The sequence below is a fragment of the Uranotaenia lowii genome, chromosome 3 (genome assembly GCF_029784155.1).
Source record: "Uranotaenia lowii strain MFRU-FL chromosome 3, ASM2978415v1, whole genome shotgun sequence".
Lineage (NCBI taxonomy): Eukaryota > Metazoa > Arthropoda > Insecta > Diptera > Culicidae > Uranotaenia > Uranotaenia lowii.
In genome coordinates, this window is record NC_073693.1 from 178,682,406 (window position 1) to 178,698,501 (window position 16,096).

The following is a 16,096-nucleotide window of genomic DNA, read 5'->3' on the forward strand; positions in this document are numbered from 1 at the left end:
TGGAAAATGTGTCAATTTAGGCGCGTTTGGATTGGAATAAAAGTAGAGACGTAAATTGACAGGATGATATTGATTTGGTGGGAAATAATGGTTACCAGGGGATGTTTCATTCGTTCTGTACACCGATGTGCCGCAAATAGGGTAAAAAAGCGCACATAATGTGAATCATTCAACGAACCCAAAACGAAAAACAATGCTAGGGGAAAGAGGATTTTTGCAGGAATTAAGTTGTTGCATCTTGAAATTGCATTATGCTGTCAAAATTTGTACCTTTTTTTCTGTTTTCCACTCGCAAATGGAAACATCAGTTTCAATCAGATTTCGCTTTGCGGCTTCAATAACAAAACCAATCCGGATGGGTGTTCGGATGAATGCCTGGGGGGAGAAAGCGCGTGTTCTTGACGTGCAAAGGGTTGCAGAAGGTGCGAATCGCTCTTGACTCATGCATGGCACCCGGTAAGAATCAAAGCGCCTTTAATTTAAAGACACCTTCCGGTGAGCTCCACACGCCTCGTAAAGCATTGAGGCAGTAATCGATACACTGCCGCAACCGTATACTAACAACAATTCATTCGTCTTGCCGGGCTCTGCAGTAAGAGTAAGTAAGAGAGCAAAGGAGTGAGTACAGAATGATGAATTATCCATTTGTCGATAGTAATATTTATATCTCAATTAATGTAATTTATTATTTATTATGAGTTATCCTTTCGTCCAAGGCGATACTTCTACGAAGAAACCCAACCGGGCAAGGTGAGAAAACATCTGACAGGGTCTCGATCGAATATTGATACGATTTGGACGGACCGATCGAAGGTATCGTCTACTTTGACTCTATCGGTGTGAAGGGTTTGCGAATTGATTGATCGAAACTAGCCTGAGGCGCCCTCGGTCGGCAGGTCTCATAAATTTAGCCGCAGTTGGGTATCGCTCATAAGGTTTCTGGTGCACTTTGTGCTCATTTTTTTTTTCACCAGGTCTGAAAATCGTCCACGGCGAGCAAAAATCGCCGACGGCCGAGATGGTGGTAATAACAATATTCGCCGAAATTTATTGTTGTTATTATAAAGTTTCGATAAAAAAAAAATCAAGCATTATTATGAGCGACGGCGATGGTGGAAAATTATGTAAATATTTATGGATATAATATTTAAATTTTATAGTAGCCATAACGCATGTTAAAGATTCTCCTTAAACATTCTGAAACGCTTAGCGTCAAATCTCATGGATCAAGAAGGACGCATGGAAAAGAATGTTTCAAATGAGGCTTAAATAGGACACATTTAGTCAGAATCGATTAGCCAAGAAGTTCGTTAGTTTTACCTCGCTGTTGACCCTAGCTAATTGAACTTGACGAAGGACAGGTGAAACAGAGCGAGTAGGATGTGTGACCGGAGGCTATATTACCAGCACATAGCAGAAAGATGAAATCTAAAAACTCGAAGAAATTATGCTTTTTGGTCGTTATCGATTCAACAGCCTTGCGGACCTTTGAGAGGTTTGTATCTTTGTAGGCCAGCGCAATATGTTGAAACGCTAAGATAATATACTCAGTTGAAGAAAAACGACCTTTTTACGGGACTCGACGGACGGGAACAGGACTAGAGAGCTGGACAGCGATGTACGATAAATCATTCCCATGTCCTCGAAAACCTGTCTGCAAAACCAGAGCATATCGTCGTCGTCAGTGCAATCACTAGAGTCCAACTGAAACTCCAATATGGTCTTCTCCCGAGTCTCCTGTGAAGCGTGGAGGGAGGAAAAAAAATAAGCTCGAAACTTTCATCACATCAAAAAATGATATCATTATCATTGAATGTTATCAAAATATTTCAATAAATTGTCAATAAAACGATTTATCTCTACAAATTTATCTTACATTCATAATGTATGGCTGGAACGTTCTGGTTTTGTTCCATTCTGTTCCGCTCCGGATCGCTAGTGTGTTTTTTTGCTTACTGTTGATCTCTTGAAAACGACTTTATGCGTGAAGTTGTCACGGTTCTCATCGAGTGCGCCAAGAAACTGATGGCAGTGATGGTCCAAAGTGATATGCTCTCGCATCAATCACAGCATACCATCACATCGGTGAGGCGCAGAGGGAAGTGCCAGAAGAAAAAAACTGATATCGTCTCCAGTAGCTGGTGCAGTGGCAGGAAGCTAAACTTGAAAACGATATGAATGCTAGTCTGACCATCATCAGTGATGAGCCTGTTGTAAGTGTATTATATATCGACTTACGAAGATATGAATCTATAATATTAATGCGTTTGTGAAAATAAATTTTTATTCATACAAAAAATTATTTCTTCTTGAGTTGGCTACTCTCACTGCGGGTGCACACTACTGGTTCGCAAACGTCGACAACATTCGTGGAAGCAAAAATGGTTGAACAGGCCTAGGGCAAGTTTAAAAACTTTAATATTCCTCCGGTTTGGTTTGCTGGAGCTGCGGTTGAGCGTCAGGTTGATACACCGAAACGATCTTGAGGACAGCTCTGATAAAATCTGAATTTTTTCACATGTTCGTCGTCTGCTTCATAGTCTGGGACATGGGTAGTAAGTAACCCAACAAATCGAACACAAAAAAAAATGAAATGAAAAACCCTTCTGGTTAGAGGTCAAAATCCATCAACGGGGATCGAAAGTTGGGTTTCAGCTTAATTTAATATGCTTATGGTTTCGCGCAATTTTCCGGCGTAAATCGGAGATGGACCCCGGAGACATGTACATCAATATCAAAGGCTGAGAATGAATTTTTGTAGCTACTTGAATTAAGATGCATCTTGTTCGAAAGGTCTGCATTTTTTTTCGGGGTACAGTTTCGTGTTTCATCCCAGGTCTGGGCCACCAAAAACATTTTTGCCCCTAGGGGAATGGTCAGCATTTTGTCGACAGTATAACCATTATCGTTACGTTTATGATGATATTATAAAACTCTTTAGCTCCAGACGATAACTGTAATTTTGGCAATCTTTATGCTCTGTTTTCCGCCAGACAGTGTGAGGTGAAAATTTGAGATGCAAATTACCTATAATTTTTTCTCAAGGATTATATTTTGCATAAGATGTGATTTTGATTTACCTAATAATCCAACCATGTTGTTAAACAGTAGTGTGTACGCATTCCGATAGCTTGTTTGCAATATTTTTCAGCCAAAAATCATTAAACTTTCTCTGGCGTTCGGTAGAGGCAAACTAACTGAACCATGAGTGTCAGGCAGCAGTGGCAGTGATGATTGATTGTGAATAGCTTTCACCAAACGGAAGAAAAAGGTGACTTTTTCGGCGGCAGAAGCTTGGAAAAAATAACATGAGGGTTGAATTTTCGTTTCGAAAACAAAAATAATTTGGGGGGTGTTTATGACACGTTGTCACCACACATCGAGTGGAATTTAGCGCTTATAGCTAGCTTTCTTCCCTCGCTAATTACTCCAGGGACTAGGTCCTTGGTCTCATTCTGAACGAAAATCTGTCCTGACCGCTACTTAACGATGACGATGACGGAAGGACGGAAGTTGTGTGTGTGGCTATCTTAATTATTTATGGTGGAGAACCATTTATGACTGTGACGGTTAGGGCAAGCTGAAATACGCTCGCTTTGATTTATCGTGTTTGCCAAACCCAGCGCTATATACTCGCTGTCGGTCTCTTTAGCCCTCTTCAAATGTTAGGACCGAGGTTAGGATAATGGCTTAGGCAGTAAAGATAATGCTTGTACCTAGTAATAGTAAAGGATCCTAAGCAGTACACCAAAAAAAGCGGCCGGAGAAAGAGACAATTAAAGAATATGTCAATAAACGTACCAATGAGACACGTTCAATGAGCGGCTCATTAAGGGACAGTCATAACCATTACTCTAGTTTTAATAGTGTAACCTTTTCCTCGCTCAAGTGAAGATTGTTAGCTCCAAGAGCCAACAACAGAGCACGAGCTCACAGAGCCAGGCAAATGTATTTGTCGATCATGATGAACTATCATCATCATGTTGTACTAAATAGCTTGAAAGTGCACCCGAAAGTAGCAGATGGGCTTGTTTTGTTTGCCTACACCCTTTGTCGGCAATAAATCATAAAACACAGCCATATAAACATAGTAAAAGCTGAGGTTCATTAAATACCACTATAATAAAGCCATGCTCATCATCAATTATGAGGGAAGGGAAAACGTTTATAATCGGTTTTGTTTAATTAAGCCAAACAGAGCCATTAACAAAGAATAAACACTTGAAACGTGTGAAATAAAAACAACATTGTTTGTGCAGCGCTATCTCAAGAAAAGTAAATTTTTGACTATATTTTTTCGACTGCACCACGTAACATCTCATTGAACATAGGAGAAATGAATTTCTAATTGGTTCTTTATGGTTTAACTGATAAAAACGCTTACAAAAAAAAGGAGCAGAAGAGGCCGTAAGATAAATCACGGAATTAATTCTGCTTAAGACATCATTAAAATGGTTACGAACGCGTTGTAAAATATCCCTTTCCTACGGCTGGAAAAGGACCTTCTTGGCGAAACCACAGCCGGAAGAAGAAGGGCGTGTACTGAAGAAGTTCGCGTAGAGGCCGCCGATTCAGCATGAGGGCAGTCCGGCAGAAGCGGTCATAAAAACGAATCCAAACAATCCTGAGCAAGGAAAGAAATAGCGTCAAGAGAGCAAAAACGTCTTGGGAGGGTTTATTTCGTTCCGGCCGTTTTACGTTTGTTTGTTTGACTAAATTCTAATTACAAATTTTAGCTAATTGTCCTCCACGCAGCGACAAGCAAAACAACCATCGGCATGCGGTAGGCTCTGTGGCCGTGCTAAATTGATTTGCATTTTAATTAGCACTTTTTTGCTCACTTTATGAAGCGTGATGATTTTTCAATGGAGGCCTACTGCTTTGTCGGTTTTGTTAACAATCTGCGGCCAGAGTAGTGCCTGCTTCGATTGGAAACCTTTGCAGGAGGTTTTTACTGTTTTATGGATCGGAAAAATTTGCCATTTTCAATTTTTCTTTGTTTGAGTCTATCTTTAGTTTCAATCCCTAAAGTAAGAACTCTATTCTATCAATTAAGAAGACAATTTATCTCTAACCATACAAAGATTGCTTAATTTATCAACCTAATACGCCGCAAATAACTCATTCATGATCATGTAACGTATTCTACACACAAAAAATATTAACCAATAAGGCAAGGAATTGAGCTTAATTAGCTAACACGTAGTAACAACTATCTAAGATCATCCAATAGCTGCAAATTTATTGCACAATAATAACGACAGGAGTTGCAGCTTCTACTGCATGCACACGTAGATGCTGTTTTCTGCGGGAGGTCAGGTGTGAGCGAGCGCGACTGGAACTCGACTCGGCAATTACTCAAATCTCTCAAGCCTCTGTTGAGTTACATATCAATACTCTTCTCGATAGTAATTGCCGCTGGCCGAATGTATAAGGCTAGTTCAATTGAAAGTGACCGCCTTTTAAGTATAGGCTTGGTACGCTGGTTTTGGCAGCTATTTGAAATACTTTCCTAAGTGATTTTTTATGTTTGAACTCAATAAATATGGCAGACTTATTAAGTGGACGCTGGTGTACGGTTAACATTTTCCCATTGAATGGAATCTTAGAAAGAATGGAGTGGATGTTTCTTGAAAATTACTTTTGGATAGAGAAGAAAACAAAAATAGAAATCAGTTCAAAATGTTTGTGAAGTTCGGGTTCAATATGTAGAACAAGAGCTGGTCCAAACTAGAGTCCAATTATTTAATGAAATGAAAGCTTCAGTATTGAACATCTTGATGCTTTGCTAAGAGCCAAAACCGGTATGAATAAAAATCAAGCCATCTAACAGTGGTCCAGGACGGAACTTTATCATGACAAAACTAATTACGAAGATAATATAAGAGATATACAAGTAGTGTCTAAAACAAAAAAAAAACTTTATTTATGACGTTTTTCAAGCAAGTTGTGATTTTTTGAACAAAAAAAATGTTGGGGTGTGTCTGAAAAAAAACAGCATGTTTATAAAATAGAAATTCGCACTTCTTTCTCCCAGAGCGCAACTGATAACTGGAGGAAATAACTGGAGGTGTTCGTTAGTTAAAAGGATTTTTTTATCAGAAACTTGTGCTTTTCAAACTGTCATATCTCGGATTGGTGCAAACCAAAAAAATATTTTGTGACCGCATTATTTAGTTCAAATATCAAATGTTCGATAGCAAAATTATGCGATATAGTTTATTTTTTAAACTCGAGAAAAAAAAAACAAAATATATAAATTTTTTATACAAATTCACACATTTAAAGATCCTGTGAAAGAGAACATCCTTATTTCTCGTGCAAAAGCCGATTTTTCATCGTTTTGTTATTTTCCGAGTTCGTTGTGATGTTAAATATGCGATTGAGCAAATACAAGATTTTGCTAAAAAATCCCTTATAATTAACGAAAGCCGCCAGATAAAACTTTGCGCTCTGAGACAAAAATGTGTGCATTTATATTTCATGCAAATGCTTAGAAGATATTTTTATTGTATGAATTCAATAAAAAAAAGTTAGAGCCAGAATATTGTTTTTTTCCGACACACTCTAACATTTTAATATTCAAAAAATCAAAACACGCTTGCGAAACGTCATATGTATGTGGTGTCTCCAATAAAGTTGCCTTAAAAATCATTGGCTACAACTTTGTAGAAGACAATTTGTCTCTATCTGTTCACTGGAAAAAGTTTTTATGTGTAAATTTTGTAAAAATAACACGCCCTAATACTTGATTTGAGATTATTAAAGCACATAGTTTGATGAGCATATTTGCTGAAGACATTATTTGTTTATCTCTTATAGTATTTTCGTATTTAATTTTGTCACGATAAAGTTCCGTTCTGGACCACTGTGTATTGTAATGTAAAAGTTATATTACAATACTTGAGTGACAGTAATACTTAAAAGTACGAATTAAACTTCCTTTACTGTTCTTGAAAGGTACTCCAAACACTATTTGTGCTCTGATGCTTCAAATTATAAAAATATTTTGTTTTTTCAAAAAGATAATTTGTTAAACAACGGTAGCAACCGAAAAAGTTTTCCGAGCTAGCTTGACGTTTCTTCGAAAGCTTCTGCTTTCAGAAAATTACAACGACTTTAATCCAAAGCTCACGTAACTCTTCTCGATGTTTCCGCTGTTTGAGAACGAACAACGGCTGCTAATGGTGATGTGTTAGTATGTAGGGTATTTATGTTATTAAGAGCTACTACTGGAAACATAATTAAAAACATTTCATACAACACGAGCGAGAATGGCATTAAGTTTTAATCCTATCGTTCGTGCTTCTTCTCCCCATCTTCACAGCTGTGAGAAGGATGATGATGCCGAGCTGAAACGGAAGAGCCTGCAACAAAGCAGTAGCATAAGAAGATTGTTCTGAACAGCAGTTCAAAGTCTCATCCATTTTTTCTGAATTTGAATGGCAATAAAATAAGATGCAATAAATCCGGAATATGAAAATAACTAATTAAAATTATTAAATAATAAATAGAAATTAAATGAAGCTTTGTGCTAGAAAGAATATGTTTTCAAAAGTCAGATTTTCAAAACAAATAAACTCTGATTTTAAATACATTAAAAAAAACGAAACAATCCAACGATTAGTTCAACCAAAGGCAAACAAAACGAATGCCGCCCAGGATGAAAGCACATAATCTCATTTAACTGTAAATTAACATATTATACGACAAATATTAAAATCAAATTGACTCTACGTTCTATCACCGTGTAACATGATATGTTTGAGCTTTGTCATCTTTGCCGAGATTGAAGGTGGAGGGAGACGTTCCGCCTTGATGATGGCTGTCTGTCGGCGTGCTGTCAGTACTCCTCAAATAATCGAATTCTCGCTCTCGTTCTCCCTTCCTCTTGTCGATTGTCACCCGCGTCTATCTCCCTCTCGCATCCTGTTTGATCCACGGATTTTTGGGGTTTCGTTGCCTCGTTTCACTTTCTCGACACCAGCGATGGAAGGAGCGCCTCAACGTTTCTCACCAACCTTATAGAGCTTATCCAGAAGACCAAGGAGGGATTTCTTCCGATGATAGAACAACAAACGTAAATAATCGACACCGTGTGATTTTTTTCCTTCTTTCGACGGTCGAGTGGGGATCCGCAGGGATTGCATGGTTTTTTGGGAAGGTCAAATCCCGGAGAAGCCGGTTGACTCTTCAAAAAACCGGCCATTAGATTCATTATTTATTTGGCTTGTTGCGTCTGATGTCAGTTTCTTTTTGCTTGGTTTTTCTTCATTCTTTTTTTTCGGTTGAAATAGAGTGTATAGAAGTTAATTTGGATGAGTGGAGCTAAAATACCGGCATATGAGATGTTGGTGATGATTATGGAGGTGGTGAGAGATGAAAAGACAATATTTGACGATATATTAACACTTGAAGCGATTATTACAGCTGAATGAACTGAGGCGTGTTCCGTGGGATTGAATGGCTGATGTGTACGTTCATCTTACACATACATAAACTTGAACAAAAAAAGACAAGGATTATGCTAATAAATAAATTAATTTAGAACGATGCGGTTTCTGCGGTGATTACTGACAATGATTTTGTGCAGTTTTGATTAAAAGGTTTCCTCGGTTTTCTTTCTCTCATTACAGTTGTTGGTTGGTGGAGGACAGACGACTACGGCCAGTTCACAGTCACCGATCTCGGCCACAAATGCTCCATCACTAAGCCCAGGTGGGTCGGCAACAGGCGCGCCATCAGGTGCCTTAAGCCCCGGGGCTGTCTCACAAACCTCAAACAATGCGCCACCGGCAACCTCCTGCTGTGAAAATGGCAGACCCATTATGACCGATCCTGTATCAGGACAAACGGTATGTTCCTGCCAGTACGATTCGGCTCGATTAGCGCTCTCCAGCTACTCCCGGATACCAACCGGAAGTGTAGGAGTGTACGGTACGCCCTACCCTTCGACGGAGCAAAATCCATACCCAAGCATCGGTGTAGATAGTTCAGCATTTTATTCACCTCTAGTAAGTATTATGTTTTAAGTCAATATTCAAGCGAGTCTTATTTTCCATTTTCATAGAAGTTCAAATCCTAGACTATGGCTTAGTTTCTTTCTTAAACACTAAGAAGAAGCATGAGATACAACGAGAAAAACTTTACCCAATTATACTTTGCTTTCAACGCAGTTTCTGTGGCACATATTGAGTCACCCGAGAGAGATTTGCTATTTCGTATTCAATGCACACTTTCCACTCAAGGATGATGTAAAGTGGTTGCGGAGCCAAAAACGTACGAGTGGGCTATGAAGCTAATTCCCAACCGCCGCTCGTCTTTTGTCCTGGGCCCTAAACCATCTTAAAGCTAACTCCGACAAAGTTAGTTGCCATTCTAGACGCCTTGCCTTTTTTTATTAACCACACGATAAAACGTGCTGCAAAATAGAAGAAAGTGTATTAAATCACCCTCTCTGCTTTTTCCATTAATTTATCACAGCATCATGATTCATTCCTGGCTGGCCAATCCCGGTTCATGCCCGGCTGCGGTTGAGTGCTAGGGGCAGGAGATTCTCCAACTCCAGGGGTAGGATAAAAATCGATACTTTTTTCGGATAAGTGAGAGCAAGTGGAGGGATAAAAAACATACATAGGCGCTGAACGCTTGAATTAAAATCCAATAAATTTTCCGTGCAGAGTAAAATTCCTTTTAGCGGCCCACTCTTTAGTTATTTTTCGATAGCGGCACGATGGCCATCAGAACTGCCTCTTCAAGAATACTGAAAACTGATACCGGCTTAAATGCTTATTTGGAGGCACACCATGTTACTTACATAACATGCATTATAAAGGAACAAAACCTCAATTTTCTGGAGCTTTAACCAGCCATGAGTACACTTGGAGGTATATCGCTTTTTAGGGCCGCACATAAATGGCTAACGCGATTTGTGCCTGATCGATGTCAACGATATCAGATGAAAAGGCAAGGATAAAACAGTTAAACTTTTTTTTGCATTCGTACTCAGTCCAGCAAACATCAATGTCAGGATGGATCAGACAGAGTAAAAAAACAACGAGACACAATATCCTGCCACGTCTACTGTGTGGTCGATTCCTCCAGTTTTCCCCCAAAAAAAGTGAGTAAGCACCGGAGGATTACTCGTGTAATGCGAAATGTGAAAAAAGCATTTGCAAAATGTGCGACAACAATTTTAACGGCGCTTTTTCCACATGCTTCAACATTTTCCTACGTCGTATATTTTTTTCCTCAGCTACAACGACACTCTGCTGACACGGAAAACCCCCGTTTCGTTACTGAATTCCTATTTCTTGCCCCATTGCCGACCAATTGTCGGCACAGAATTTCTACGCTGCTCGTGTCACCGTTGTTTTCTTTTGGGCTTCTAAACGAGACAAGCTCAATAGCCCCCACTACGTCACCACATCGTGCTGTCACCGGTTGGGTGTTGTAGTTAAAATAAATGTATAACAAGATGTAAATTAAACCCTTTCTATAAATACAAAATTAGCCATTTCTTGGACTTGAGCTCCTACTTTATGTCAGCTATTTGAGACAACGACGGTGCAGGGACTCGAAATCTAGATCGATGTAATCTTTGTTATAATTTCAATGTAGTTACATGCACTGGGGCTTACTTTGGTAACAAGGACTCGAGTTCTTTACTTTGGTAGAGAGTATGTGGAAAAAATTAAGCTGATTACCGGTATTGAGTTACAAAAGTTTACTGTTTTGAGAACGCTTCACTTTTCAAAACCAGACATGCAGACCGTTGATTGTCAAACGTATGGAATCCCGTAAACATTTAAGGTTCAACAATCGATTCCTTTCTCGGAAATGATGGCAACAATTAGTAGGGCAACCACAAAATGCATTTACTGACAACAACTCTCTACCAACGATTTCGACAAACCTTTATCGCATTAGAGAACCAACAAGCCGCCTCGTTTCCATGTAACGGCAGCTCAGAAGCAAACGAAATACAGGGTGACAAAAAAATCCGGTCACACAGAAAAATCTCAATATTTCAAAGAATAAGAAGAAAATCAGAATCTGACTTTCATAGCTTTATTTAGTAACTCAAGATACTTCACTGACGATATCTCGGAATTACACCACCTTTCTCTGATCGAACCAGCTTCAGACGTCTCGGAAAGTCGTCGCAAGCGGCGCGCACGTCCGGTCTCGTATAATCTTTTTCAACCTTGGAGATCTCACAGACCTTGGTCGTCCAGATCGTGTCTTGTCCTCGGTGCCTCTGGTCTCTAGTATCGATTTATGGTCTGGTACACGAATTTCCGGTTGATTACGAGCGGTTTTAGGTGTTTGAATAAGTTGAATATGTGTCCGGGTTAGTACCCTCTCACACATTCAGCGATAACAGCTGCTCTCAACTCTGCCACTCACAACTTAATGTACACAAACTGCACAGAAGCGAAACTCTGCCTATGATTTCAAAGTAGTCGAAGATTCCTTTGAATTCAGCTACAGTATTTGAAAGACCCAAATACTAGTATTTCACTAGCTACTTGCTAGCATCCTCAGTGGGTTAGCGAGTCGATAACCCACTGAGGATGCTAGCAAGTAGCTAGTGAAATACTAGTATTTGGGTCTTTCAAATACTGTAGCTGAATTCAAAGGAATCTTCGACTACTTTGAAATCATAGTTTCATTCAGCTAAGAGGTTCTTCAAACCTTTGATTATTAGAAACTCTGCCACTGTGGGTAGCAAAGTTAGCCCTTTCATTTGACATATAGATGGCACCAGAGAGATTCAACGTATAGGCTACAGGCAACCCGAAAAAAAAGTGTGACAGGACTTTTTTGTCACCCTGTAAGTTGCACAAAAACATTTTTTTATAGGAATTTAACCCATTAAGGTCATTCTTCCTCGACAAATTTTTTTAGAACAGCAAACTTATAGTATTGGAATCCTTGTAACGTAACTCAAATATGATACACAGACAATATTCTGCTACAATCATTTGTATTCATGTTAATACAGGCTTTAGAAAGAAAAGCTATCAATTGCTCAGAAAAATTTCAATGAGTGCCTTAAAAAGCTCATGTTGAAAGCTGTATGATGGATATGTGAATAATTTTTTAAATTATTTTTAAGATTATGTTTACGTAAAAAAAAGTAAAAAAGAGGCTAAAACCCGTACTTTTTAAACGATCAACCGCCAAAATTGTTTCAGCCACTGGTGAAAAATTTCGAACAGTCGATTAGAAATTTGACATTATTTTACATATTTTGACATCATTAGATTCGTTTGTTATATGATTTTGATCGCCGTAATTTGTATGATTTGTATAATCATACAAATTACGGCAATTGAAATCATATAACAAACAATCATTGGCAAAAAGAAAAAAATACAACAAGAAAATACGGTTCAAAAATTGACACTTGGCCAAAAACTAAGAACGCGGAATAGATAAAATGTGGAATGCGAAAGAATCGACAAGTAGCAACTATTCGCAGCGAATCAGAAAAGATGGCAACGTCGCTAGAACTGTTCTCGCATAAGGTAACGAGCCTATAGTAAACAAAGAGACGAAATGTCACGATTGGAATTTTTGATTTTCTGTCAGTGTCATTCCAATCGAGCGAAACCAAGCAGTCTTAAAGGCAGCCCTACAGCAGGGTTGCAAGCCCATTATTTCAAAAGGGATCAGATTGCGCTTCTTTGTTTACTATAGTTTCTTTAGCATAAGGAAAGCTCAGTAGGCCCATGGGTTGCTACGTTTTTGCTCGTTTGAAGTGTGCGTAAAAACACGCTCTCAAACCACTGGGCTCGCTATACATGGGAATTCTCTTTCTGAGTTTCTCATGTATAGTTAGCTAGTGTAGAGCAAAGGCGGGAGCAATTCATGGGAGCTTTTCATCAACATGCCCTCTAGCCTAAAATTTCAACACCTATCAAGCTTTCTCCTATTGGCGCACTAATGCCTGTCTATCCACCTTTCTTTCAAATTTCTATAAAATAAATTCTCTCTAGTTTTCATTCCGCCGCACATGCCATTAAAATTATAATCATCATTAGATTCTCAAAACACGAAAAACAGATTCTTAAAGATAGTCTTTTTTAAGTTTTTGTCAATCTACGTTTTTCTGATGTTTCTAAGACCTAAATTTACTTTGCTATGCATTTTGAGTAAGTTAATTTATGATTTGGATTTGTGATCTAAATTTTATTTTCAGATAGAATTCCCGTTCGGAAATCTAAATGTTTTGCAAAATCTAAGCCCTGATGTTTAATTTGGAGTTCGAATCCCATTTCTCACAGATGATTAGGCACAAATTTAAGGACTATTCTTGTTTTTTTTTATTTTCCAATCCTCTATACATACAATGTTCATCGAATCGTGTTTTTTTTAACCCAAAATACCGTTTGAAACTCTTATTTAATAGAAAATTTTCACCATAAAAAAACAGAAAAACGACTGGTAGAATCTTATTTAGTGTCTGTTGTAAACGGAAAAAAACGAAACGACGATAACCCTTACCTATATGATATTTCGAACCTAAATATTTGGGTATGTGCAAACATTTTCCATGAGCGTTTAAGTTTATTGATAAGTTTTTTAGGATTAGTGTGTTCGAAAACGTAGAGCTATTCTTGTTTCTTCTCATTTCATTTTTTTTTTAAATTGGTTAAGTGATAATTTTTTTATAAAGGACCTTTTTTCTAGGTACAGATTCTTCATGCATCTGAATTGGTATTTCAATTTTTTTAACTGATTTTTATACCTTTTAGGAGCCAATATGAACGTTTTCATAACAAATAGTAAATTTTAATTAATTTAATGTTTTTTCTCATTTTCGGAGGTCATTTCGATAAAAAATCCACATCATGATGAATAGTTGAACTGTGAATCAAAAGTTCATTATAATTGTTAAGCCTAGTTCTGCTTAAAATACGTGAACAAAATACAAACGCACGCAGCTTAGCAAATTATTGAGCCAAATCGATTGATACCTATAAAAGGAGATTTAGGATCAGGACTCATGATTTATGATATTACCATGATCAAGAACTAAAACTTTTTTACATTCAAGGTGTCCTGAAATTTGGTGAAAAATGTTGGCAGCCCTGTGCGCTATAGATTTTTCTAGAGAAGGGTATTCTTTTCTTCAATGGATGTAAATGCTTCGCTCACTCTTAAGCAGGGTTGCCAACATTATTTTTCAAAATTCAGGGACATGAGAAATAAGAATCAGGATACATGGTTTAACGGAAATTTCGTTCGAAGTGAATTTTGACCTCCACCAATGTCAATTCCATACTACCCATTTTCCATCACATATACAAAAATCAGGGAAAAAGGTTAAAGTCCCGTAACAAACAAGCAACAACAAGCAAGCAACAAGGAAAATCAGCCTTATTTCTTAAAAATCAGGGGAAAACTGAGGATTTTCAGGTTGGGCTTACAAAAATCAAGCAAACCCTGAAAAATCAGGCACATTGACGGGTGACTGAGATAAAGATCGAAGTTACGTCAATGATCATTAATCACACAAATTGTGCAGTCCAATGATTGAAATTGTGGTAAATTGTGTCCAAATGTGTAAGAAAATGAATAAATTTGAGTTAAAATGAGAGAAACGAGTGCTCAGCTGAGCAGAGCTGAGAGAGAAAGAATATGTGCGAACGCGAATTGTTGCAAATTGAGACAATACACAATACAAAAAAATCTCTCTATTGCAATCCCCCGGTTCAAAGAAGCCAATGTGCTTGGTTTTTCGAATGTGATGAAAAATGGGTTGTAAGGAACTCGACTAGGTACCATTGCTAATTTGAAAAAGTGAAAATGTGGTGCGCCGACCTAAAAAAAGGTTATCACTTTAAGCGAAATTTCCATTACTATGACTTAGCCTGATTTTTTTTTCACCACCTGAATTTTGAAGAAAAAAAAAGTTGGCAACCCTGCCCGGTTGACAATCTCACTCTTGTTTACAGTGCGAGTAATCTCTTCCCGCACAGCTTGGGGGAACAGACGAAAAAAATCGCACTCTTTTTCGTTGGACAAGCCGATCTGAGTATAGTTTTCCCGAATTACCCTAGAGAGGTAACACCAAATTTTTGATCGAAAATACAAAGTCATTAAAGAGGATATTAATCGTTTCGAAAATAAATGGCAATGAGGCCAAAATATATGCTACTACCTTCGAACTTAAAAATAAAATGTACTTTTTTTTCATTCACCTTTTTTTGTACAACGTTCTTAAATCGAATCAGTTTCTTCGACAGTTGGCAATACACCACATTTTCTATATTGTCACGTTTCAACTCGGCCTGAGATTCATCGTGGACAAAATTTCCTGGCTCGTTATTTAGTTTGCGTTCCTAACACAGCATTAACTAATTGTATCCGCTAATGTTATCAACATCTATCGCTGCCACACAAAAACAGAGGGTTCTGCCGATGGTATGTTTCCCGTTAGATTCCAATTACTGCTTATTATAATTATATTAGGACATGCTCCAGCAAAGATACTATCGTTCGGTCGTTTGATGACTTCTTATCACCTGTTTACAATCGTCACAAGGCCCTTGTTCTTGGGCCTTATCGAGCAGTCGGCAAACGACTATCATTCTAAACGAGGTCCTACCGTCTAAACTGACAGGGGAAAGCAATCAATTTCTCTCAAAAGGTGAGCCGCCATGCTTTGATTTGTTTGTTTGGGTTTGGATCTTTTTTTTCGGCTCGTAAAAATTTATCAAGTGTTCTTATCTATATTAAACGTAAGCCAATAGTGCCAGTAGGGAGAGAGCAAGCAAATGCTAGTGAGCTCAATTTTCGACAGGTGACAAGAGCAATTAATGGGAAATATATCACCACATGTTCAGATCTGCTTATCGGCATTGGTTTGTAGGGAGTGCTTGTTTGTACAACGACTTAGATCTCAAGTGGTCAGATTTTATAAATTTACTTCGGACGTATGCCTTATTTCCGATGTCCAGCATGGAAAGGACCGGTTTCGCGAATACGTTGAATGGTAATTTATAGCCGTCTGCCTTCACGCATCTTCAGTAGATAAATACTTCAAAAGCAAAGATCGTTGAGTCCTTTCAGCATCCTCAATGCA

At 38.2% G+C, this 16,096-nt stretch overlaps 1 protein-coding gene across 2 annotated transcripts in view; it reads left to right on the forward strand.

The window, feature by feature from the left end:
• LOC129750929 (homeobox protein araucan) overlaps positions 1 to 16,096 on the forward strand; it is a 175,602-nt gene that overhangs the window by 116,915 nt on the left and 42,591 nt on the right. For both annotated transcript variants that reach the window (XM_055746137.1, XM_055746138.1), the window contains exon 2: positions 8,637 to 9,014. In XM_055746137.1, the coding sequence (XP_055602112.1) occupies positions 8,637 to 9,014 (378 nt within the window). The remainder of the gene's footprint in view (positions 1 to 8,636; positions 9,015 to 16,096) is intronic.